Source organism: Talpa occidentalis, unplaced genomic scaffold, assembly GCF_014898055.3.
Source record: "Talpa occidentalis isolate TD23 unplaced genomic scaffold, MPIMG_talOcc4v2.1 talOcc4.4, whole genome shotgun sequence".
Lineage (NCBI taxonomy): Eukaryota > Metazoa > Chordata > Mammalia > Eulipotyphla > Talpidae > Talpa > Talpa occidentalis.
In genome coordinates this window covers 119641412-119668174 of record NW_023604295.1, presented here as the reverse complement: position 1 = coordinate 119668174, position 26763 = coordinate 119641412, and the positions used below count along the sequence as shown (strand labels likewise).

General features: G+C 38.1%; 1 protein-coding gene across 1 annotated transcript in view; it reads right to left on the bottom strand.

The window, feature by feature from the left end:
• The window catches only part of KPNA4 (karyopherin subunit alpha 4), a 54433-nt gene extending 27930 nt beyond the window's left edge, over positions 1 to 26503 (bottom strand). The window contains exons 1-4 of the mRNA XM_037526200.2: positions 26318 to 26503; positions 1782 to 1826; positions 206 to 295; positions 66 to 95 (exon numbers count right to left, since the gene is read on the bottom strand). Coding sequence (XP_037382097.1) covers positions 66 to 95; positions 206 to 295; positions 1782 to 1826; positions 26318 to 26386 — 234 coding nt within the window. The 5' untranslated portion in view covers positions 26387 to 26503. The remainder of the gene's footprint in view (positions 1 to 65; positions 96 to 205; positions 296 to 1781; positions 1827 to 26317) is intronic.
• Between the last annotated feature and the right edge of the window lie 260 nt (positions 26504 to 26763).

Below are 26763 nucleotides of genomic sequence, written 5' to 3'. Positions count from 1 at the left end.
ACAATAATGAGTTACTAAGTCCAAAAAAATAACAATAAAGATGGGGGGGAGGGAACTCAACTTACTTGAACAATAGCTTCTAGAGAGGTATTTTGCTGGGAAAAGAGTTAAAGAAAAAGTTAACTTTAAAAGACACCTTAAAATTCTGTATTTATATAAAATCTTTCACTGATAATTTTAAGTTACCAGAATAACAAAAACTTACCACCCTATAATCACCATCTATATCAGAGTCTTCACAGATATCTTCATGTGGTACATTCCTTCTCTTTAAGAGATGTTCATCTCTTTTATTCTTTAAAAAAAAAAAAAATCAGAAAAGGAACTTCAGTTAAATAAAAAGAACTAAATACCTATACAAAGGTCAGGCAGTCCTCTATGTACAAACTGAAATATAAGGTATCTTTTAGAAGTACAACTTCAATACAGAAATTTGGAGCTGCTACACACAAAAAAATTGAAACATATAAAAATCTGATTATAAAAGGCAGTGTATAGTTCAAGCCAGTACCAGACATACATATTTATTTAAAAGTACAAAACCATTTTATACATCATCTGGGAGCTTCTTTATCACCTAAAAACAAAATCAAAGCAAAAGTTGGGCAATTCAAAATCAGACAAAAATCAACAATGTCTCACAAAAATCAAGGGCTACCTGAATTTCACTTACAATGACTGAGACAAATAAAAAAATATATATACTACATATATAATACTATATATATACTATATAGTGTATATATATTCCCAACTATAATCTACTTTATTATGAGAAAAGTTGGTGAAATTTATAAGTAACACATTCTTTTCAGGGCATAACTACTACCTTTAAATAGTTAATTATTTAGTATAACTGTATACCTAATGACCAACACTTACATAAATCATTAAAAATCACATTAAAAATCTCTTAACTTGTTTGTGTCTATTTTTTGGATATTGGACAAGTTGCATCTTGCCAACTTCAATAACTTTTTAACTATAATCAAAATCTTTCAGTTTTCAAAGTAATAATAAGTTAAAAACCAAAATTAACAGGCAACTATAAGTCAGAGACACTGCAGGGGAGAGGGAAGGAGGGGGATCAAAACAGGGAGGGACGAGCATAAGAGACTATGGTGATGGTGCAAGGGTGAATTGTGAGAATTATATGGGGACTACACCTGAAAGCATACATTGTACAAAAAGGAAGAATGATGTTTTTTTATATATATATGATATTTTAATATGTATTCAATATATAATATAGTTAATATTTATATATTATATATGCAACTAAAATTATGTATAATATATAATTATATATATTTCATATATAAAATAAAAAAATCTTTTGGTTTTCCAAAAAAATACTAAGCACTTGATTTAATATACATTTGATATTTTCTTTTTTTTTTTTTAATAGAGGAGGCATGTTTTATTTATTTATTTATTTGTCTGTTTGTTTGTTTTGTTTATACATGCACTGGGTACAGTCAGAAGCGCGGGAGGGTGAGAGAATTCACCAGAGCCAGAGCGGGGAGCAGAGCAGGCAGAAGGACTGAAGTACGCTGCTGAGGGGAGCAGCGGGCGGCAGGAGAGGTCTGCGCGCCATGTGGGACCCTCCTCCGGTGCCCGGGGAGCAGCGGGGATAGAACCGGCGGCGCAGAGGCCGCAGGCAGCTTCGCAACCCAGCGCTCAACCGCTGCGCCACTGGGGAGGCCCTACATTTGATATTTTCTATATATGCTGTTATGTTAGAGTCATGCTGGGAGGTACCTAATATCAATCAGACTTACCTTTCTTAATTCAACCACAACTTCATTTCGTTGTCTTCTCATAGTCTACAAGAAATTAAACAGAAATATTTTAAAAAATCATCTCAAATATAATCATCCAGATGAGTGAAGAATGTATACATACGAAGGTATAAAGATATACTGCCAAAGTTATGTAAATGTGTAAAATGACAATAAAAATTTTTCTTCAAAACCCACGTAGAATATAAAGCCCCAAAGAAATTAATCATCTAAAGAAAACATTTTGATGTATATTCACTAAACTTTTCTTCTAATTACATAGATGTACAGTAAGTCATAATTTATTCACAGTAAAGATAATATTTAGATGATTTTCTTTGTCTTGCATTTATATTCTCAAATATTGAATATTTGTGAAATTATCAATAGATTCATTCAGTTTTCAGCCATACTGCTTACTAGCTTTCTCATGCCTAAGTTCCCTCACCTATGAGTACAATGAATACCTCTTTCATGGATTACTAAGATTTAAATAGGTTAATATATGTAAAGTGTACATGGCAGTATGTGAGCTATAATGACCTCTACTTCTGCTATTTCCTCAAATTTTAATGCTCTGCCTTCACATCTGCAGGGCTTACTTTCATCCTCTTTGAGCCTTTCAAATATCACCCCCATGGTGAGATTATTCCTTTTCCTCACCATCTAGCAACTCTCCATCTGGATACCTTTTATTCTACTTCTCAATATTAGTTTCCGCCATACCATTCATCACATTCTACTATATATAATCTTATTTGCGGGCCTCCCTGGTGGCACAGGGGGTTAAGCAATGCACTATGAAGCAACCCGTGGCCTCTGTAGCATAAGTTAGATCCCCGGCTGGCCAGGGAGCAACCCACATGGCACAGCAGACCTCTCCTGACTCGCCCACTGCTCCCCTCAGCAATGTAGTTCAGTCAGTCTGCCTGTTCTGCTCCCCACTCTGTCTCTGGTGAATCCTCTCACCCCCGCATCTCTGGCCTGTACCCCAGCTCTTGGATACATACAAATCTTTTTTTTAAAAAAAAATCTTATTTGCCTTTTGTGTCCCACCTTCATAACATAAATCTTCTATATAAGGAATAACAAAGAATAAGTATTATTCCTTCCCAAATGCATTGGCTAATCTCATATGTGCAGAAATCTTTACTTCAATTTTTGACCAATTTACCTTATCTTGAAGTAAAATTCTGCAATCTGATGAGTTTTGGTACAGATATGAATTTTAAAATCAAGACTCAATTTAGAAATACTAATTAGGTGGCAAAATAGATAAAAAATAATCGACCAATTATTACAATGAAGAATTTCAACATTCTTTATCGTTTAATACTGAGTCTTAGAAAATAAGAAGAAACAGAATTTCTTTTTTTTACAAAGAGGGAAACTGAAGCTTAAAAAATTAAATTAGTTGGCCAAGGTCACACAGCTAGTAGTGAGACAGCCAGGATTATTCAGAGAATCTCATACAAAGCCAATAAACCACTAAGCTAAATTTATTGTACCTATATCAATGATTATTGATATATGAGGACCTGCTGCTTCCATTTTGTCATTCACCTTAGGTGTTTTGTATCCCTTTTCTTTGTTCTTCTTTTTGCCTACCTTTATAAATTGGCAGTTTCCCATTAATTATGCTCACTTTTTCCTTTATGTTTTTGTCAATTTACTCTAGATTTGTACTTTATGGTTATTACGAGGCTTACATAATAAATCTCAAGATAAGCCAGTCCCTTTTATGCTGATAGAAACATATTTTTTTTTTGTCTGTAAAGATGCCACTCTTTTGGTTATCCCAGCTTATTTATTTATTTTTTATTTTTTTAATTTATACAAGCACTGGGTACAGTCAGAAGCATGGGAGGGTGAGAGAATTCACCGAGCCAGAGCGGGGAGCAGAACAGGCAGAAGGACCTAAGTACACTGCTGAGGGGAGCAGCGGGTGGCAGGAGAGGTCCGCGCACCATGTGGGACCCTCCTCCGGTGGCCGGGGAGCAGCTGGGGATCGAACTGGCACTGCAGAGGCTGCGGGCAGCTTCGCAACTCAGCGCTCAACCGCTGCGCCACCGGGGAGGTCCAAAGATTTGAAAATTTTTGTCACAGAGCAAGAAAGCAAGAATTTTCTTCTCTTGAGAAAAAGTTATCAGCTTCAAGAGAATGTGGAATTAATTAGTACAAAGACAGCCTATGCCCCAGTGTGGCAGTATTTACCATGTTTTTATTGTAAAAAGCAAATGCCTTAAAAGTAGTTATAGATATTTAGATATTTTGAAGTAACAACTCCATCTCCGAATCAAGGTTTTTATTTCTCTGGGGTCCCATGAAAGGGGAATGTAAGGCTTCTTTTCTAAGTCTTTCCTTATCTTAAAAATCAGGGTTTTTATGTACTACTTGCATATGTAATAGTTGTAAATTCACATGACTTACTCTGATGCAGTAAGCTGTCAATTAGAATTCCAAAAGGCTGCCAAACTGGCCAAAGGCTTATTTATAGGACAATGAGCTATCTAAAAGGACAAAGGCTGTAAAAGGGGGTTGGGGGCTGAGGGGTGTCTGGAGAAGAAGAAAGGGGACTGAGCTGAGGGCAGAGTTGAGGCAGATCACCCAGAAATTTTATAAGTATCGTTTGCAACAGTTAAAAATTTCTAAATTCAGGCAAAAAGGGAAAAAATATTATCAAAAAATTCAAATAAAATCTTACAGAACACAGAATGCTCTTTCTAGCTAAAGGGAATGCAGTTATTTTATTTAACAAATAATTACTATGTATCCATCACGGTGTGTGGTTTTAGAGATTAAATACTTTCTCTGCTCTAATGGGATGTAGGGCTCAGTACTTTCTTTCCAATTAATGACTATTTAATTTTGAATCAGTGATCACTTAATTTATGCTGATTTCAATTTACTTTTACTAATGTGTAACTTTTCTTTAAAACTTTACAAACTTAATTTATGATTGTAACGCTAATATATTGTATGAAATTTGAACGTATAAAATTTTCTTGAGTAAAAAGTTAGGTTTAGATGAGTAAGGATTCGATTAATCTCACTAGAGAAAGATATTTAAAGAAAATTTTTTCTGAAGTTAGTCATTCATACAAAGGATAGCGAATATAATACTTTGATTTTATTGCACCCAAACCATCATTCATACCCTAGGAATGTTAATACTTTGGTAATAGTACAACAAATAGAATTAAAAAATTTAAATTAATTAGGCAGGAGATCTTTTGTGGATTGTGGTATGAATGATAGCTCTGAAAATTTACTAAAAATCACTGGGTTGTACAGTTAAAATGGGTGAGTTTTATGCAAGATACATTCTCAATAAAGCAATTTTTAAACAAGCTACATACACAACAGTCATACATATCCTCCCCCATAACAGGGTTATACTGTATTATTCAATAATTCACATATTTCTTTTCTATTTCTTCCTCCTTTCACTTATGCTTGCAAATCTCTCCAGTAGCAGCCACTGTGGTACTTATTTCATGCCTTTGCCAAATGGTATGTATGTTTAAAATTGCACATAAATAACAAAATCCAAGTTCACATTTATGACAATGAAAGTTTTAAGTACTTATTATTAAAAGCTAATTCACACTGAATTTACTTGAGGAGATACTGTCTTTTAATAGTAGTAGCAAAGTTCTAATTCGTACTACCAGTGAGGAAAAGTCTTAATCAAATCAAGTTCTTACCTCTCTAGCCAGTAAAGATTAATGCAGATTTAGTATAAGTAAAAAGAAATTTCAAATTAAATTCAGAGTGTGAGACCACATTTAACCTTGGGGCAGGTTATTTGATCAGTTTTAAGGAATAATTCTAATCTTGAGGCCATACTTTAAAAGGAGCCACATCTAAATTATAAGCACTGAAACTTAACTAGTATATAATTTCTTAAAATCACAAAAATTGTAACAAGCTTTTAACAGCTGCTAATCCCAAGATCGGGGGTTACAGTAGAGTTACACTCTGTATACTTAAAATGCAAATAGCAAAATATACTAAATTTTAAAAGTCATACATATTTGTTTGGAAAATAAAGTTAAGTAGAAGAGGGAAATGTTGATTTTGCAGACTTTCTATATTCACCTATCTTGTAAAACAGCCACATGAGATGAGAAAACACATGCATACAAGTATGTCTCCTCCCAATGAGTTACTATCATATAGTTATACCAACTTTACAGTCCCAGCTCTACTTATGATTCATACAATAGCCTTATATGTAGCAAGTTAACACATTTAGGGGCATGAATTTCCTCATCTGTAAAAGTGAGGGGATTTAACAGATTTCTAAGACCTTTTAACCCTCAAAAATTATATCAAATTTATTAACTTTAAAAAACAATGACACAAAATATTTAATTATTTGTACAAATTACTATCCATAGCAAAAATTTCTATGCTAAGAATCAAAATTGTAAACATTGAAGGGTTATTTGAACTTTCTCACTTTATGCTGCAATGAAGAAAAAGAGATGGAATTATTTAACTTGTAATAGTTAATTTCGTTAGTGAAGATAATTACCAAATAAATACTATGTGTGTGTAGTGGTGGTGGTGAGGTGGTGTTTGGAGGGGGGAAAAAATAGGTTAAGAAAACAAACAAACAAACAAACAAAAAAAAATGAGCATAGGAACTCCCTGGTGATGCAAGGGGCTAAGCACAACATTGTGAAGCTGTCAGCAATCTCTGCAGCACAAGGTTCCATCTCTGGCAGGCCAGGGAGCAAGGTAGCCACATGGCACAGCAGACCTCTCCAGTCTAGGCCGCTGCTCCCCTCAAAAGTGTATTTCAGTCAATCTGCCTGTTTTGCTCCCCACTGTCTCTGGTGAATCCTCACCCCCCACATCTTTGGCTTGTACCCCAGTTCTTGTATAAATAAATCTTTAAAAAAAAAAAAAGAAATGTGCACAGATTTGGTGAGGTACCTATAACTCCTATACATAACAAACAGGAAGCAATGCAAGGGTAACTTTTGGAATCACATATTGAAAGTGATCAAGACAACTTATAGAGAATGTTATAATATGAGCAAAGGGGAAGGAACTACATTCCCTTAAAAGAATTAATGTACAAGGGATTGATCAAATGCTAGCAAGAATAATCATTACTGGGCCTCCCTGATGGCGCAAGGGGTTAAGCACCGCACTAAGAAGCAATCCGCAGCCTCTGCAGCAGAGTTCCATCCCAGGCCAGCCAGGGAGCAACCCACATGGCGCAGCAGACTTCTCCTGTTGCGCCTGCTGCTCCCCTCAGCAGTGTATTTCAGTCAGTTTGCCTGTTCTGCTCTCCACTCTGTCTATGGTGAATCCTCTCACCCTCCCATGCCTCTGGCCTGTACCCCAGCTCTTGTATGCATACATAAATCTTTAAAAAAAAATCATTACTTTTCAAGTATTTTGAGTACTTCATTATTAGAAATAAAACTTCAGGAACTGACTGAATGACAGGTCGAACAAAAAACTCAACACACAGAAAGACACGGAGAAAAACTGGGGAAAACATGAAATGAAATGAGATTCAGCCAAACTAAGAAGTCAACAGAACCCAAGCTGCTGAAGAAATCTGATTTCTCTGTTTATCTGGTATATTCTCAGAAGAAAAAAAAATATTTCTTTCCATTTACAAAGCAGTATCAGATTTAAATTAAATATGAACAGCAAGTGATTAAGGGATTTTTTTATGAACATAATTCAAATTCATAGTTTTTTTATGGAAAAATTTACACAAATATTATCACAATTTTGTAACCAGAAAGAACCGAAATTATTTCAATCTCATTTGATAGAGAAAGGAACTGAGGTCCGGTAACTTACCTAAGAATAGCAAGATAGATTCCCTGGCCCCAGTCCAATGTTCTCTATATGATATCACTCTATTTTTTCATCTTATGTTTATTTTTGTTACATAGCTTTCAAATAAACTGCTTTTCCTTTCCCCTCAGTATTTATTTTCAAAATATTCTCAAAGCTTTTTCTTTGTGAACTTATATTCACAGAATTTATGTTCAACATTGGCGAGAAAAAACTTCATTAAAAGGTAATTATTGATTACTAAAAGCATCATTTAAAAAGCACAACTCTAGTTATGCTCACCTATGAAACTGATATGCACATCTACCTCGAAGTCATTCATTCACCCAACAAATGTTTACTGACTACCAGCAGATGAAAACAAGTTGTTCTCAGTGCTAAGGATACAGGGAACAAAAGGACAAAAATCCCTTTTTTCATGAACTTACACTTTAGTGTGGGGAGACACAATAAGTACAGCTAAAATATAAAGTGTGTTAGACAGTTACAAATATTACAGAGAAAAATATAAAGCCGAGAAGGGGATATTTTTAAGTAAAGACCTTAAGATGGTAAGTGAGCAAGTTTGTGGACATCTGGCAGAAAGTATTCGAGATAGAGGGATTAACAAGTAAAAAAAAGGGAGAGAAATGAGAGACAAAGGAAAGCAATTAGTCCAGGGTAGGTGACATGCAATGAATAAAGGAGAGTGGGATATGGATGGCCACTGTAAGGATTTTCAGCATTTATTCTTAAATGCAAAGGTTTTGAACAAAGGAGATGCACTCTGATATAACAGAATCATTCCAGCTGCTGTGTTGGGAACATAAGTAAAAGGTAATAGTTTGGACATAAGACAATAGTCTGCCCTAGAATGAAAGCAGTGGAGATCATAAAATGTGGATTCTGGATATATATTGAAGATTGATCATAATCAATCTCCAGTGTTCCAATTTCTCCACATCTTCATCAACTTTTTATTTTCTACGTGTATTTTTTTTTTTTTAAAGATTTGTTTGTTTATACAAGCACTGGGTACAGTCAGAAGCGCGGGGAGGGTGAGAGAATTCACCAGAGCCAGAGCGGGGAGCAGAGCAGGCAGAAGGACCGAAGTACACTGCTGAGGGGAGCAGCGGGTGGCAGGAGAGTTCTGCTCGCCATGTGGGACCCTCCTCCGGTGGCCGGGGAGCAGCCGGGGATCGAACCAGCGCTGCAGAGGCTGCGGGCAGCTTTGTAACCCAGCGCTCAACCGCTGTGCCACCGGGGAGGCCCTCTACGTGTATTTTTTTAAGTATTCATCCTAATGGGTGTGAAGTGGTATCTTGTGATGGTTTCGATACAAATATCCTTGTTAGTGATGCTGGGCAACTTTTCATCTGCTTGTTAGCCTTTTGTATATGTTCTTCAGAGAAATGTGTATTTAAATTCTTTGCCTATTTCAAAGTATGACACTTTTGTTGTGGTTAATTACTGTTGAGTTGCACAAGTTCTTTATATATTCTGGATGTTAACTACTTTTTAGATTTACAAATATTTTCTCCCATTTCATTGGTGCCATTTCACTACACTGATTATGTCCTTTGATGCAAAGTTTTTTATTTAATTTTATTTTATATATTTTTCACATCATTTTTGCGCAATGGATGGATGCATTTTCATCTTGGTTATAGTCCCCATACAATTCCCACCCCCTCCTTGTTTTGATCCTGCTCCCCCCACACCCCCCTAGTGTGTCTCTCTGGTTTATAGTTGTCTGATGATTTTGATTTTTACTTTATTATAGTCTTTTTCCTGGTCCCTTATTTAGGTTTTCTAAATTTCTGCTATGAGTGAGACCATCCGGTATTTTTCTTCTTCTTTCTGGTTTATTTTGCTGAGCATGTTCCCTTCAGCTCCATCCATGTTGCTGAGTTTATCTTTTTTGATTGTGATGCAAAGAAGTTTGAAAAGTTTGATGTAATCCAATTCACCTATTTTTTTTCCTTACCTATGTTTTGGGTGTCATTTCCAAAAAATCACTGTCAAATCCAATGTCTCACAAATGTCTTTTGTCTTGTTTTCTCCTGAGAGTTTTACTGCTTTAGGTCTTATTACATTTAAGTCCTTTATGCATTTGAGTTAATTTCTGTGTATTATGTAAGAAAAAGATCCAGCTTCATTCTCTTGCTGGTGGATATCAAATTTCTCAGTGTTGTTTGTTGAAAGATTGACTCTCCCTACTGGATGGTCTTGGTATCCTTGTCAAGTCACTTGACCATATATGCAAGAGTTTATTTTTGAGTTCTCTATTCTACTTCCTTTGGTCTGTCTTACTTTACCCTCATAGCACACTATTTTGACTACAGTAGCTTTGCGACAAGCTTTGAAATCAGTGTGAGACCTTCTTTTTCAAGATTACTTTGGCTATTTGGGGGTCTATTTAGATTCCATATGAAGTTTAGGATGGATTTTTCTATTTCTACAAATCAAACCACTAGGGTTTTGATAGAAAACTCATTATCAATCTCTGCGGGTAATATTAACATTTAACTATTCTTCTGACCCATGAACATAAATGTCTTATAATTTATTTGGGTCTTTTAAAATTTCTTCCAGCAATGTTTTGCAGTTTTCAGTGTAAAAACCCTTTACAATGTTGGTTAGGCTTATTCCTAAATATTGTAAATGGCTGTTTTTATGTTTTTCAATTTCCTTCTCAGGTTGTTTCATGTTATCATTTGCTAATTTTATAATCTGCAACTTTGGAGAACCATTTATTGTCTTGAATTTTCTTTTTTTGGTTGGAATCTTCAAGGTTTTCTACATAAAAGGTTTTCTTTAAGATTTTCTACAAGCTACCTGTAAACAGATAATTTTACTTCTAATTTGAATGCTTTTCATTTCTTTTTCTTGCCTGATGTGTCTAAGACTTGCGGTGCTACACTGAACAGACCTGATGAAAGCAAGCATGTGTGTCCTTGTTCTGATCTTACAGGAAAAACTTTCAGTTGTTCACCTCTGAGTATGATGTCTGCTGGAACTTTTAAAATATGATGCCTATTGCATTGAGGTAGTTTCCTTTTTTTTTTTAATCACATAAGGGTGCTGAATTCTGTCAAAAGCTTTTTCTACATCAAGAGAATCATGTGCTTTTTGTCTTGTTCATGGTATACAACCCTCTTTATTTATATGCTCCTGAATTCAGTTTGCTACAGTTTGTTGAGAATTTCTGTAGAGATATTGAGCTGTAGTTTTTATACAATGTCTTTAATACCAGGTGATGTTGGCTTCACAGAGTTGGGAAGTGTTCCTTTGTCTTCAGCTTGTTGTTGTTTTGAAAAATTATGAGGGGGATTGGTGTTGATTCTTTAAGTGAAACCATCTGATTCTGGATTTTTCTTTGTAAGGCAGTTTTTTTTTGTTTGTTTTTTTTTTGGTGGGACCCTTGCCGGTGGCCGGGGAACAAACCGGCGCTGCAGAGGCTGCGGGCAGCCTCGCAGCCCAGCGCTCAACCGCTGCGCCATCAGGGGAGGCCCTGATGTATTTAAGTATTGATTCAATCTCCTTACCAATTACAGATCCAACAGATTTTTGATTTCTTGATGATACTGTCTTAGTAAGTTATATGTTTCTAGGAATTCACCTCTTTCATCTAGGCTGTCTGATTTGTGGGTGTATTAAGTCATACATATCCTTTAGCAATACTTTCTTCTCTACAAAACACACGACAAGCATGAAATTTATCTTATATGAAGGAACACCAAAATGTGAATAATAAAAGTAACTAATAGTTCAATAAAGAAATGACAGACATGAATCGGTATGACAAAGGAAAACTTAACTGAGGCTTGGAAGCTTACATTTAACCTAGAAATACAAATTAAAAAATGGCAAGGTAAAGGAAAGACTGAAAGGCGTTTACAGTAGAGATTCACTATTAGCAAAAACAGAAAAGTAGAACTGAATGTTAAGGGACAGGTAGGCTCCCAAGTCTGAAGGAGACGAGTCTGAGATGAAGTTAAGTGGAAGGTAAAATTATAAACTAAAAAGATAATATCCTGTCACACATTTTAGTGTTTGCCCTTTCACTAGCACATTTATGCAGAAAATACTCAAATATCTGCTAAACTAGACTGAAAAACTGAAAGACAACTTATTATTAAGGCAGTTTGACCCTGGATTAAAAAACAGGAATCCATTAAAGGTTTCTGAGTTGAAAAAGTTAATATAGCAATTATGTTCTGAAAGTTTATTGATTTGCTTTCCAGTGGTTCTCATCTGGGATGGTTCTGTCATGGGGAACATTTGGAAATTTGTGGAAATAATTTTGATAGTTACAATTAGGTAAGAGTGTGCTACTGAGATCTAATGAGCAGAGGAGGGTAAGGGATCCTGTGAAACACACGGTTCCCCACTACAAAGAATTATCTGGCCTAAAATATCAATAGCACCAGGAGTAAGAAACTCTGCTGTATTTTACTATGAGAACCCAAAATAAGTTCAAAAATATGTGCACGGAAAAGGAGAAATCCTTATTAAAAATAGACCTACAATATGATTCAGCAATTCCACTCGTAGGTATCTACCCAAAGAATGCAAAGATACTACTTTGAAAGGCTATATGCACCTCTGTGTTCACTGCAGCCATATTTATAATAGTCAAGTTTTGTGAACAACCTATCTGCCCCAAGTACTGATGAATGGGTTACAAGATATGGCATATTTACACAATATTTACTACTCAAATGAAAAAAATCAAACAAACAAGGATGAACTCTTGGGCCTCCCCCGTAGCACAGCGGTTGAGCGCTGGGCTGCCAAGCTGCCCGCAGTCTCTGCAGCGCTGGTTTGATCCTCGGCTGCCGGCGAGGGTCCCACATGGCGCGCAGACCTCTCTTGCCCCGCATATTGCTCCCCTCAGCAGTGTATTTCGTCAGTCTGCCTGTTCTGTTCCCTGCTCTGGCGAACTCTCTCACCCTCCTGCGCTTCTGACTGTACCCAGTGCTTGTATAAATAATAAATAAAATTTTTTTTTTTTTTTAAAAAAGGGAACTCTTGCTGTTTGCAAAAACATGGATGAAACTGAAGGGGATGATGCTAAGTGAAATAAGTCAGGCAGAGAAAGGCAAATATTGCAAAAACCAAATCAAAAAACCCTAGAAAAATCTGACTAAAAATCTGAGGCTACCAGAGAAGATAAAAAGAGGAAGGGAGCATCAATGGACTATGGTGGTGGTTGTCTATGAGTACCTTGGTGGTAAGTGTGGTGTAGTTTCATGTAACTGGGGAGGTAGAAGTCTGTATTTCTGAATCAGGTACAATGCTGTAAAACCAGTATTACCTAAATAAAAAAATTATTAAAAAGTACCCCCAAAATTAATAGTAGTTACGATTATGGAAGGTTGTTTCATTTTTCTAAAAAATAGTTACAAAGACAAGGACAGTACCATTTCAGAGAAAAAAAAAATTTAATTTTTCTTTTAAGTTATATTTAATTCCCTCAAATTACTTAAGTGTCATGTATCTGAGCCAGACTTGGTGATGACAATTAGAATACAGTGGTGCACAAACTAGACGTGGTCCACACTGTCAGGGAGCTTATAGTCTGATGGGAGAAGTTAACACTGATTAAATACACTAACAAATTATAATCAATGCTTTTAAGGAAAATAAAGAAGGGGGTTTTAACTTTCAGTTAGCCTGCTCAGAGATAGAAATATTAGAAATTTGAAGTATGAGAAATAACCAGGCAGGTGAAGGAAAGGTGATGAATGGGTTGGGGAAGATATTCTGACAGTAGAGCAACATGTGTGAAAGGCCTGAAGAAGAGTGAACAATTAATGTGTCAGAATTAGAGGAATTAAAAGATGAATGACAGGATACTAAGAAAGATTTTAAAAAGTGAGAGAGGTACAAGATAAAGACAGGAACCAGATATGGTTAAGTCTTGAAGGTCTTAGTAAGAAGTTTGGAAGCTAAATGAATTGAGAAGTTACTGAAGTAGAGGAGAGATATGATCTAATTTATTTTTTATTTTTTATTTTTTAAAGATTTTTATTTATTTATGGGTACAAGAACTGGGGTACAGACCACAGGTGTGGGGGGTGAGAGGATTCAACAGAGACAGAGTGGGGAACAGAACAGGCAGAGTGACTGAAATACACTGCTGAGCGGAGCAGCCGGTAAGGCAGGAGAGGTCTGCCCTGCCATGAGGGTTTCTCCCTGGCCAGGGATCGAACTCATGCTGCAGAGGCCGCGGACTGCTTCATAGTGCAGTGCTCAGCCCCTTGTGCTACCAGTGAGGCCCTAATTTATTTTTTAAAAGAACTATGCTGGTTATTATATGAACTGGAGAAAAACAATAGTAGAAATAAAGGCAACCACTGCAGAGATGAGATAATGAGGTCATAATGATCTGCCCCACATTTCAACAGTGAGTAGTAAAAAGTTAACAGAAAAAAAGGAAGGCGTGACATTAACTAAATAATGTACTTTACAACCTTTTCTATGAGAAACTTGTTTCCAGGGATGCTGCTGCAAAAGCAGTAAAGGATGTTATCATGTGACACCCCTTTCCCTTCCTCACATCACAGCTCACTTGATGGGGGGGGTGTGGGGGAAGGCACATGATTCAGTTATAACAATCTGCTTCAGCTTTGGCAGAGCTTATTAGCTCTTTAACATAAAATTACACAAAGACTAAGACAATCAGTATCTAAAAAATAAAGCTTAGTGACTGAGTTAGCAGCTGGCAGAGCAATAAAGGGAAGATTCCTCCTAAATTCCTACCACCAAGACAGTCCTTCTTAAGTACCTTGGAAAATCTAAGAATTGGTTCCTTAACTTTCCTAATACCACCACATTATCTGACCTAATCTGAATTAGGGTTATTTCTTACATTCTTTTTTTTTTAAAGACTGATTTATTTATGCATACAAGAACTGGGGTACAAGCCAGAAGAGCGGGGGGTGGTGGTGGTGGTGAGAGGATTCACCAGAGACAGAGTGGGGAACAGCACAGGGAGACTGACTGAAATACACTACTGAGGGGAGCAGCGGGCAAGTCAGGAGAGGTCTGCTGTACCTTGTGGGTTGCTCCCTGGCGTGGGATCAAACTCATGCTGCAGTGGCTGCGGATAACTTCACAGCGCTAACACTTAACCCCTTGCGCCACCAAGGAGGCCCCTATTCTTACATTCTTAAAGACTTAATTAAAACAAGTACTTAGTAATACTTTACAGATACTGAGACTAAAAATTTTATTATTAAGCTTTTCTAAATGTGTATAGCTAAGGGACTGTAATTCTAGGTCTTGTAATTCTAAAAATCAAGTTTTTCCCTAAATGTCAAGGTAAGAGTTACTAGACACAAAACGTTTTAGGATACCTTTCCCTTCAAACTTGAAGTATATAATTTATTGTAAATTTGAGTTTAGGAAAGAAAATTAAGGAACCAACTACAACACTAGTTCACAGTTATTGAGTATTTGCACAGGATATACTTAGAGCAGGGTTCTGAGAGATCCTTATACGATGGAATATAAACTCCATGAGAACAGTAACTTAGTCTGTGTTAGTCATCATTGCTCTTTCCTTTTTTGTTTACAACAGAACCTTGAACACAGAAGATGAATAAATATTTGCTGAACAAAGGAATTCAATACAGGACAGCAGACAATGAAAAAGAGCTGTCAAGGATTCACCTGTGGGCCTTGCTGGTGGCCCAAGGGGTTAAACAATGCATCATGAAGCAATCCACAGCCTCTACGGCACCCCCACCCCACCCCCGCATCTCTGGCCTGTACCCCAGCTCTTGTATGCATAAATAAATAAATCTTTAAAAAAAATAAGAATTCACCTGCGACCCATATGTAGTGCAAAGTTGTCAGTCTCCATTTACTCTTAGTTAAGCTTGGGTTTTTTTTTTTCTGTCTTTTTAACCTAATAGCTCTACTGAGATTATTAACATACCAGACAATCCACCCATTTAAAGTTTACAATTTGCGGCCTTCCCTGGTGGCACAGCGGTTGAGCGCTGGGCTGTGAAGCTGCCCGCAGCCTCTGCAGCACCGGTTCGATCCCTGGCCACTGGCAAGGGTCCCACATGGCGCGTAGACCTCTCCTGCTGTGCCCACTGCTCCCCTCAGCAGTATATTTTGTCGTCTGCCTGTTGTTTCCCGCTCTGGCTCTGGTGAATTCTCTCACCCTCCCATGTTTCTGACTGTACCCTGGTTCTTGTATAAATAAATAAAAAATAAATCTTTAAAAAAATTAAGTTTACAATTTGGAGATTTTTAGCACATTCATAAAGTGTACATCAATCACCACCATCTAATTCCAGATCGTTTCCTTTACTTTTCTTGACCACGAAGAGTCCCATACTTACTAGGAGTCATCCCCTTCCCCTGCCTCTGGTCCTGGCAACTACTGAATCTACTTCCTATCTCAATGGATTTACCTATCCAGGCATTTCATCTAGATGGAACTATAGAATATGTAATCTATTTTTAACTGGCTTTCAGGAGGCATAATGTTTTCAAGGTTCATGCATGCCATACAGCATGTAGTAGTAATTAATTCCTTTCTGTGAAAAACAATTTTCCATTGTACGTATATACTGCATTTTGTTTATCAGCTGAAGGACATACGGGTTGTTTCCATGTTTTGCCTGTTATGGCTAGTGCTGCTGTGAATGGTTATGTGCAAGTTTCTTTGCAGACATTTATTCCCAATTCTCTTGGATTAATACCTAAGGAGTGGAATTGCTGGGTTACATGTAACTGTTTAACTTTTTGAAGAACTGAGCTCCAAAGTGGCTGTACCATTTTACATTCCCATCAGTCACATATGAGAGCCCTACTTTATCCACCTTCTCACTAACAGTTGTCATTTTCTTTAGAGTCATCACAGTAGGTATGAGGTGGTATCTCATTGTTTTCCATCTGAATTTCCCTAGTGACTAATGACATCCGCCATATATATATTTGCTTATTAGTCTGAGTTAAGCGTTTTCATCATTTAAAGACACTACTGTTACTATTGTAAGTCTGGCAAACAAGAGAACTGGGAAGTTATTCAAGACTATGAGAAAAAATATGAACACTTAATAATTTGAGAAAATAACCGACCAACAATGAACTCAATTCTACAAATATACTTAAAATGCAACATACTTTTCCACATTAACATTCAAATGGAAATTAAGGAACCAGTCCACATCTGTACTGAATGTAGTGCTTTCTAACTTGTCTTCAATAGGCTTTTTTCTTCATTTCTTCTTATGCTAAGAGACCACCCCTCATTCTTGGGGCAAACCTGTGGTTTAAGTGGAGGTACTGAAACTCCTTCCCAACTGCAACAAGTGGTGGGACATGTGGCACATGACCCTGTGGCAAGCCAATCATAAAACCATATTCCTCTGACTACAATGATTAATTCAGGTATAAGCATGCAATCTAATCTTGATCCATCAGAGACCTCCCTAGATTTTTACTAGAACGCTCATAATTTATGCCAGCTGCTACCCTGGACTCAATGGTTTATATGAGAGCCAGACTCCCCAACTATGCTTAAACCAATTTTAGTTGAGACTCTGTTCAACATAATATAAAAATCAGCTCTTTCAGCCTAAAATTATTAGACCTTTCAGTACTAACATTATGGGAAAAGAACTTAGGGTAACTTTAAAGCACTATTCTACAGAGAGTCAGAAAATACAGGGTGCCATATTTATTAAGAATCAAGATTTCGGGCCTCCCTGGTGGCGCAGAGGTAGAGCACTGGGTTGCAAAGCTGCCCGCAGCCTCTGCAGTGCTGGTTCGATTCCCAGCTGCTCCCCGGCCACCGGAGGAGGGTCCTACATGGCGCGCAGACCTCTCCTGCCACCCGCTGCTCCCCTCAGCAGTGTACTTCGTTCTTTCTGCCTGCCCTGCTCCCCGCTCTGTCTCTGGTGAATTCTCTCACTCTCCCGCGCTTCTGACTGTACCCAGTGCTTGTACAAATAAATCAATCTTAAAAAAAAAAAAAAAATCAAGATTTTAATTATTTGAAAATCATTTAAAAATGAGTTACCAAAATATTAACAATTATTTGACTATAGTCACTTATAGTTTAGTGGTTTAGAAAAAACCACTAACAGCTGCAAGTGTTGCTAACGAGGACCAGGGTGAATATTATGCATAATAAAACAGACAGGATCATTTAATACAACCAAGTAGAGAGTACTTGTAGGGTTTTCAGACTATAACTAGTATAACTAAATAAATCTATGTATTACCTACATTAAGGAACCACAAAGATGTGCTACTAAAACTAAGACAAGTATTAAGAGTAGATAATGGGCAATTAAAGTTTTCATTAAAGAACTGGAAACAGGGCCTGCCTGGAGGCACAAGGGGTTAAGATTCAACCTATGAAGCTATCTGCAGCCTGCAGCAAGAGTTCGATCCCCAACCGGCCAGAGGGCAACCCACATAGTGCAGCAGACCTCTCCTGACTCACCCGCTGCTCCCCTCAGCAGTGTACTTCAGTCTATCTGCCTGTTCTGTTCCCCACTCTGTCTCTGGTGAATCCTCTCACCCCCCACACACCTCTGGCCTGTATCCCAGTTCTTGTATGCATATATAAATCTTAAAAAAACAAAAAACAAAAAAAAACAAAACTGGAAACATCATTTGCTTTCTAATATTAAAAAAGGGTCTATCATCAGATTATGAAACACCACATTATCTAAGGACTCTGATTTTTATTCATAAAAATCTATGAAATTTCAGATTTGCCAAAATGCAACAATGAAAGTATAATCTACACTAATTTTACTATAAAATTTAGGATAAAAGTGAGAGTTAACCAAACTTTGTTCAAACTGTAAACAGCAATAGAAAAGACCTTAAAGCTTTATTTTTAAAAGTTTAGCATTTTAGGGCCTCCCCGGTGGCGCAGCGGTTGAGCGCTGGGTTGCGAAGCTGCCCGCGGCCTCTGCAGCGCCGGTTCGATCCCCGGCTGCTCCCCGGCCACCGGAGGAGGGTCCCGCATGGCATGGAGACCTCTCCTGCTGCCCGCTGCTCCCCTCAGCAGTGTACTTCAGTCTTTCTGCCTGCTCTGCTCCCCACTCTGGCTCTGGTGAGTTCTCTCACCCTCCCGCGCTTCTGACTGTACCCAGTGCATATATAAACAAAACAAACAAATAAAAATAAATAAAAACGTGCCTCTATTAAAAAAAAAAAAGTTTAGCATTTTAAGTAAGCATTACCAGCAAATGCCTATTGACCTTAAATTTTTTTTCATTACAGGTAATAGTGTGAATTAGAGCTATTTTATGGTTAAATCTACATTCCTGTGAAGAAACTTTTACAGTCTACACAAAGTATTTACTAAGTTAGTTACAAGATGGAACTATAGAAATGTAGGGAGAAATTTGTAGCCTTGTGACAATTTGGTTGATGTATGCAGGATAAAGTAGGCTTTTATACTCAGATGGTAATAAAGGGAAAAGAATGCTTTTCCCAATTCATGTGATGTGCGCTGGACTATGGCGCACAGCGATACAAAAGGAACTGCAAACAAAATGCCACTCTGATAGGGAACATAGGGTTATTTAAATGTAATGTTTGATGAAGCAAACTGGCAGAAATAAAAAGGCCTCCATTTACTCTTCATATGCTTGGTACTGTCAAGTATTTAAGTATTTGATAAAAACCAAGGCTCAAATCCAGGTGTCAGTGACTCCACAGTCCATGTTCTTTAATGGTGCTATCCTAAAGTCTTTTAAGAACCTTTATTAATAAAAAGTGACAGTAACCTGTAACAGAAGCAACCGACAACCAAAAACAAAGATAATGAGTTGTCAATGGGCTCCTATGAAGACAGAGAATTGTTCAGAGGGTCCACACTGAAATATTATCTTCATAATATTTTTTTCATACTTTTAAAATTATGTTAACATTTACACTATAACACAATGTAGTAAAACTGCAATTGCTTTAGATGGACTGTGGGTGCTTTGGTGATAGGTGTGGTATAGTAACAACACATGAAGGGTGAGAGCCTTTACTTCTAAACACAAATGATGTAAACCAATGTACCTCGATAAATAAATAAATAAATAAAGGCTGGTGCTTTAAAAGCAATGTCTCCAAGCTATATTAGTAGCCATTCTGAAGTACTTTCATACTTTTTCCTGTCTCAAGGAAAAAGTATTTGTGTGATTGAGTTGAGAACTGAAGAAACCACTTTTTTCATGGAACATCATTTTTATTTGAAAGGATGACTGACAGACAAATTATGGTTATTGCCAGTGTCTGGCAGATGTTTTCACAAAAAAAAAAAAAAAAAAAAAAAAAAAAAGCAAAGTGAGCTTATGGCTTCATGGAAAATAACTTACAGTATTTGTTGTTAATGATAAAATTTGAGCTTTCAATGAAAATAAGAACTTTGGAAAACTTGTACCGACCACAAGTGAGCATGAAAGATTCCCAGTATTTAAGATTTTTTTTTAATGAACTATGTAGAGACAAAATGATAATTGTGATTTTTTTCCTGAGTATAATAAAATGTGTCAGCACTTGGAAGACCTGCATAACTCAGTGAAGTTAACAGTTTCTAAATGATCAATACATGATGTTACAAAATTAGGTAAAGGTAAAAGACACATTCCAAATGCGAGATAGACCAATGGATTTTAATTTAACAACAGTAAGAAACGTTCACTGAAGTGGCTTCAGATTCCACCCTATCATTTCTGGAGTTATGGTATGGAATCAAAGAACAATTTCCACAATTATCTGAAAAGGCTATTAAAACATCCCCCTTTCAACTGTCTATCCATGACGATGTGAATTCAGAAATAGATATAAGAATCCAGCTCCTCTCATGAATCAAACATTAAATATACCTGAAAAAATGTGAAACATGCTCATTCTTAGTTTTCATTAGAAATTTCTTTATATCAAGTAACAATTATTTTTATGTAAGCTAGTATTTGTTAAAAATCTTAGTTTTAACTTATAAAATGAAAAATATTTATAATAGAGATCCATAAACAAAACTCTTTGCAGGTCCTTAACAATAAAATGGGTCTTGAGCCTCAAAGCTTTGAAAATTTCGGGGGGGGACAGCCTTAACAAGCACATCTGTACCATCCTTACTTTTTTTTTAAAGATTATTTTTATTTATTTATTCACACAAGAGCTGGGGTGTAGGCCAGAGGTGTGGGGGAGAGGTGAGAGGATTCACCAGAGACAGAGTGGGGATCAGCACAGGCAGACTGACTGAAATACACTGCTGAGGGGAGCAGCAGGCCAGACAGGAGAGGTCTGCAGGGCCTTGTGGGGTTAGTTCCCTAGCTGGGGATCGAACTCATGCTACAGTGGCTGGGATAGCTTCACAGTGCTGAGCCTTAACCCCCTGAGCCACCAGGGAGGCCCTGTATTATCCTTATTTAGTAGGTACCAGCATAAAGACTGTTTTCACACTGATGTATAAAAAAGGAGATTTCCGGGGCCTCCCTGGTGGCACAAGGGGTTAAAGCACAGCACAGTGAAGCTATCTGCAGCCTCTGCAGCATGAGTGTGATCCCCAGCTGGCCAGGGAGCTACCCACATAGCGCAGTGGACATCTCCTGTGTAGCCCACTGCTCCCCCCTAAGCAGTTTATTTCCGCAGATCTACCTGTTCTGTTCCCCACATTGTCTCTGGTGAACCCTCTCACCCCCTGCACCTCTGGCCTGTACCCCAGTTCTTGTAAGCATAAATAAATAAATCTTTTTTTTTTTTTAAAAAAGAGCAACTCCCTTGGTCCTGTCTTTTACTAAAATTAAATGGAAAATACAGTGAATGAATTATATCCAGAGCTCAAAGTCCACAAGTGATGCACAATTTCCAAAAATCTCCATGGAATAAAAAAGTAAACACTGTATACTTATAAACCATGGACTACGCTAGGTGCTTTTATATATTACCTTTTCATCAACATTAAGATCTGTACTATGGCTGAGAGAAATTAAAGAAAAGTAATATGGTGTAACATAAAAAGTACAAACTACTTTGACAAAAGTGAGTTAAAATCAGTCCTTTGCATGTTATGCTATCAAGTGACTTAACTTGAAAGATTTTTCTTGTATAAAAATAGTTCCTGATTATATGATTGAGAGAAATGAAATTACAACTAATAGCATATATGGCAGATGCTCAAAGTTAGTTCAAGCATACTTCCCTCCTTTGTTCTAAAGCTAAATCAGTGAGTACCAAAATCATCATTCAAGGTTAGATTTGATGACAAGCTCTCATTTCATTATTACAGGCCTCAAGTACATGACTATTGCTCAAAAAAAAAAAAAAAAAAAAAAAAAAAAAAACACTTAAAAATATTTTAAGGATCTATGGACAATATCAGATATTAGGGATCAAAGTTTAAGAACTGCCTACACTATTTTCTGAAGTACTTTCATTCTTTTAAAGCTAAATCATTCCTACAACTTTTTCTAAGTTAACATGTATCCTCATCTGACACACAGTTACAAAAACACAGACATTTTAATATCTCTAAGAAAATTATCAATGAAGCAATTCTTTAACTGGTTGTCCTATAAGCCAGAAAAGCTGGCAGGAAGCACAAAAACAATTCTTTAATACCCAACCACATTTCTATCAGATATTTCATATTGTCACATGCTTGGACTATTAATTGAAAAATTAGACAGTAGTTATTTTAAGTACAGTAAATATGTTCCAAGATTCATGATGAGAGAGGTCAGTGTCTAAAAGTTAACAAGACTTAATAGCTTAACAATGCTTTTCAGTTTAACAAATCACCAAGGTTATTTCTAAACAACAACAAAACAGCTGATCAATTTGTTAAACACTTGCTTACCGAGCAACTATTTTTCTGTTAAAGTTGACTTCATATTTTATGTTGTGTGGATGATCACTAGTTTCCATTTATGTAGTATTTTAATATTTAGTGTATGTTTTTTCCATAAACTTTTGTTTTTTAAGATACTTTTCTAACAAAACTTAGCCCTATTTAACCTGGATATTCTCAGAACGTCTACGAAAACTATCCAAGTTTATTAGAAAGTCTGTTAAGAGAATTCCCCCACTTTTGTAAAAACAACCTAGATGAGCTTAATTTGTTTTATTCTGAAGAATTATTTTTTTATTTGAAGTTTGGTCACTGCTGTTCATGCCTTGTATTTTATGTACCTTCTATGTGTTACTAATCTCAAACTAATAATGGTGATCCTCTCATGCAAGAATCCAAGCCCTGAATATCATCTGACAGTTCCTGTAAGTTATTTTAAATGGATACTGACATTTGCTTCTTTGATGCTTTTGTCTTTCAAGAAGTCAGCATAACCACATTTTGGAGAAGTCAGAATGGTAAAATTTTAGGAATGAGTATCACATTGAAAGCTATGAATCAGTTTCAACTTCAATACTTAGAAATTATTACTTTAGAAAGGTCACTAATTCCCTATTTGAAATTGCCCTTCAGTAAGCAACTATATACCTCTGTATTAAAAACCTTCCCAATTAATTGTAAATTCAATGTTACCTTTAGTTACAGATGCACAGAGAAAAAACAAAGATTCAATTCAAGAGAATCAATTGCAGAGAAGTATGTTAAATCCCCTTATCTCCCTCAAACAGAAAAGTTGAGTGGTAAAATGCTCAAAGTCTGCCAGACCTCTTCCTAACATTAACCTATTAATCTTCCCAATACTTTTGAAGCAGGCATCAAGTGCCCCTAATTTTATAGATGAAAAAACCATAAAGCTAACTGATTCTCCCAAGGTCACCAAATTATAGATTAAACGAAATTCTAGGACTTTACACTCATCATTTTGAATGCATGATAGATCAAGCCAGAAAATGCTACAATTATCTCACTCTAAATGCTATCTTGTGTGTGTGCTGTCCAATAAGGTACCCACCAGTCCCATGAGGCTATTGTTGCTAGTCCAAAATTCAGATATGCCAAAAGTGTAAAATACAAACAGGATTTTGAAGAGTTAGTATAGAATAATATAAATATCTCATTAATTTTCTTTACAGTGAGTACACGTTTCAATGGCATTTTTATAAATAAAATTTGTTAGACAGCACTGGTTCATACTTCTTTCCAAAGACCTCCCAATGAAACAGATGTCATCATAAGACATAAGCCAAAAAGCAGTATTTTCCTAGAATTTCTTGTAGCACAACATAGCCACATTTACAGGAAGTAGGCATAGACATATACATATAATTAATAGATACACCAATGAGGCCATTCTATTGTTCTGTAAGGAAAATACAAGATGTTCCTATCTCATTACATGCATACATGACTTTTGAGTAATAATGAGAAATTATGACTTTCTTTCAGTCATGTCATTTCCTCAGATGGAAAACTGAAAATGCTCCTAATCTACATACAGGGTTATTCAGAGGATCTCAAGGCACCGTGAATTTCTCCTAAAAACCAAACTGCCAAAAAACAAATCTTTTAAAAAATCACATACCATAATAATTACTAACAAAGTGTCAGCATGTAATCTTATTTTGACTGAAGTAGTAAGAGATATGCAGTAAGGGAAACATCAATTTAAAGAAATAGGATCTCTCAGGAAGACAATTCTGAAATTCCACAAAAGGTTGCATATAAATTACCATGTGACCCAGTAATTCCAATGCTAGGTATATAAACAAAAATAAATGAAAACATAGGCTCTCACAAAAATGTGTATTTGAATGTTCACAGCAGCATTATGCATAATAACTAAAAAGTGGCAACAGGCAAATGTCCACCAACTGAAAAAGGATAAGCAAAAAATGTAGTATATGTTGAATTATTATTCAGCCGTAAAGAGGAACAAAGTACCGATACGTTCTTGTAAGATCATGTGTGAACATTAGAAACATGCTACCTGAAAGAAGCCAGTCTAAAGATGATATATTATAAAACTTCATTTTTATGAAAAGTTCAGAATAGAAAATCTGGAGACAGAATGTAATTGGGAAATAGAAAGTGACTGCTAATGAATTTGGGTTTCTTTTTAGGGTGATGAAAATGTTCTAAGACAGTGGTGTTGGTTGCAAAACTGTGTGAAAATAACAAAAGTCAGTTAAAATGGGTGAACTGTATGATATGTGAATTACATCTCAATGAAGCTGTTTAAAAAGGAAGCAGCCAGAAATGTAGGTGGGAAAAGGATGAGAAGGATTTGTCAAACACCCAATTGCCTTTTTTTTTTGTAACCTTGTGGCAATTCTGTTACTAAGTTTTGCGATTCATGATTTACCCCCCTCATTCTAAACGTTCACATTAGTATATTTTTTCCATCATATGGCTACACAAGTAAACAGTGCAAATCATAAGCTGTACATTTAAATGGTGAGTTCTATGACATGTGAATTATCCCAAGGTGCTAAATTTTTTTCATTAAAAAAAAAGGGATCACAATGATGTCTCATATTAACAGTCACAGGACAGCCACAGCCCTACTTCATAGTCCGTTTAGTCCCTTTCATGTCCCTCTGAAACTCTCGCAGACAGATAAAGCTACTTTAGAGATTCACTAAGGGCTTTGTGGAAAACCCCCTAAATAATTACTGTCTCAGTCAGGCCAATGTTCAAAGTTGAGAAATAGGTGAGATTTGAAAATCTCAGTTTAAAAAAAAAAAGAAGAAGACAGGGATAAATACTACATGACCGCTTTCTTTTAAAAGCTAAACTTCTGATTCAGATGCAAGATGAAAGTGTTACTTAAAATAAAGACAAACGCTATTTACCTAGACCCTTAAAGCTGAAAGAGGTCTTCTATCAAAAATGTCTGATATAGGTGCTGAACCTGAGAACCTGAAAAGCAGCTGTATCTAAGACAACGAAGGGTTTTTTTCACCCTCTAAAATAATAAAACGTGATGGTACCATTCCATAACCCGCCCCATCCCCCACTACCACCACCAGCAGGTGGAGGAAAGGATACTGTAGACTACAGCATGACAGCTTTCTACAACCCTGTGGACTGTATGTGTGAGAGAGCAGCTGGGGGTCTCCCAGGAGGGGGGTAAAGAGATCTGTGAACAGGCTGAAATACAGGGTGTCCTTTGCCTGGACGAGGACACCCCGTGAGCCACATCTCGAATCAGCTATGTCCAGAGTAAAACCCAGGCCGCTGGAAGGCACTGCTAGCATCCCCGGGAGGGCCTCTCGCGCCGGGGGTGGTGTTTTTTCAACGGAGAAGTTGACTCCTGCAGTTCGGACGTCGGGGGAGGCCGGGGAAAGCGGGAGTCGGGAAGACCAGAGAAAGTGCCTTTCAGTAGAGGCGCCGGGGGCCACGCTGGGGAAGTTCGAGCCCCACTGGGTCACCGCTCGCCGTCCCCTCCCCGGCGCCCACCGCCCCGGCCCGCCGGAGCCCGGCGAGACCCGCGGCCGCGGCGGGAGGCGCCGGCCCTCGGCAAGGAAACGCGCCCCTCGCCCCGCCGGGGCCACTCCGCGGGCAGCCTAGGCCGCGCCGGCCCCGCGCCGGCTCCCCCACGGGCCCGGGCACTTACTCTTCGCTCGCGGCTCCCGCACGCGGGCCCGGGCCGGCGGCCGGGTCGCTCCAACTTCCCGGCGCCGCGCTCGGCCGCGCACCGGAGGCCGCGCCGCACCAACTTCCCGGCGCCCGCGGAGGCGTCAGGCCGGCGCTCCGCCCGCTCCCGCACTCGCGTCCCGGCGGAGACCGCACAGGCCCGCGGCCCCCGCCCCTCCGGCGCCCCCGGGTTTACCTCCAAGTCGCGGCCTTTGTTCTTGAAATTCTTGAGCCGTTGGTTGTCCAGCTTCTCGCTGTCCGCCATGGCCGGGCCGGCGACTCCCTCCCCGCCCGGGCCCGCGGGATCCGCCCCAACCACGGCGCCGCGCCGACACTCCCGGAACCGGGCCGCCGCCTGCGTTGCTAGCCCGCCGCTCCCGTTTCCTTCTGCGCCCCCGTCGGGCCTGCCCTTTCCCACCCGCCCCCCGCCCTGACCCGGCGCGACGGCGGCTCCGGCGAAGACACCGCGGGCCGGGCGGCGGCAACGGCGGCGGAATGTGCTCCGGTCGAGGGGGAGGCAGCCTCGCTCTGGGGCCCGGCGCCGCGCCACGCCCACCGTCGCCAGCCCGGCTCGTCTATTGGCCGACCGGGCTCCGGCGCTTTTGGCCAATCAGAAAGGACGATGGAGAAGCGGGGGCGGAA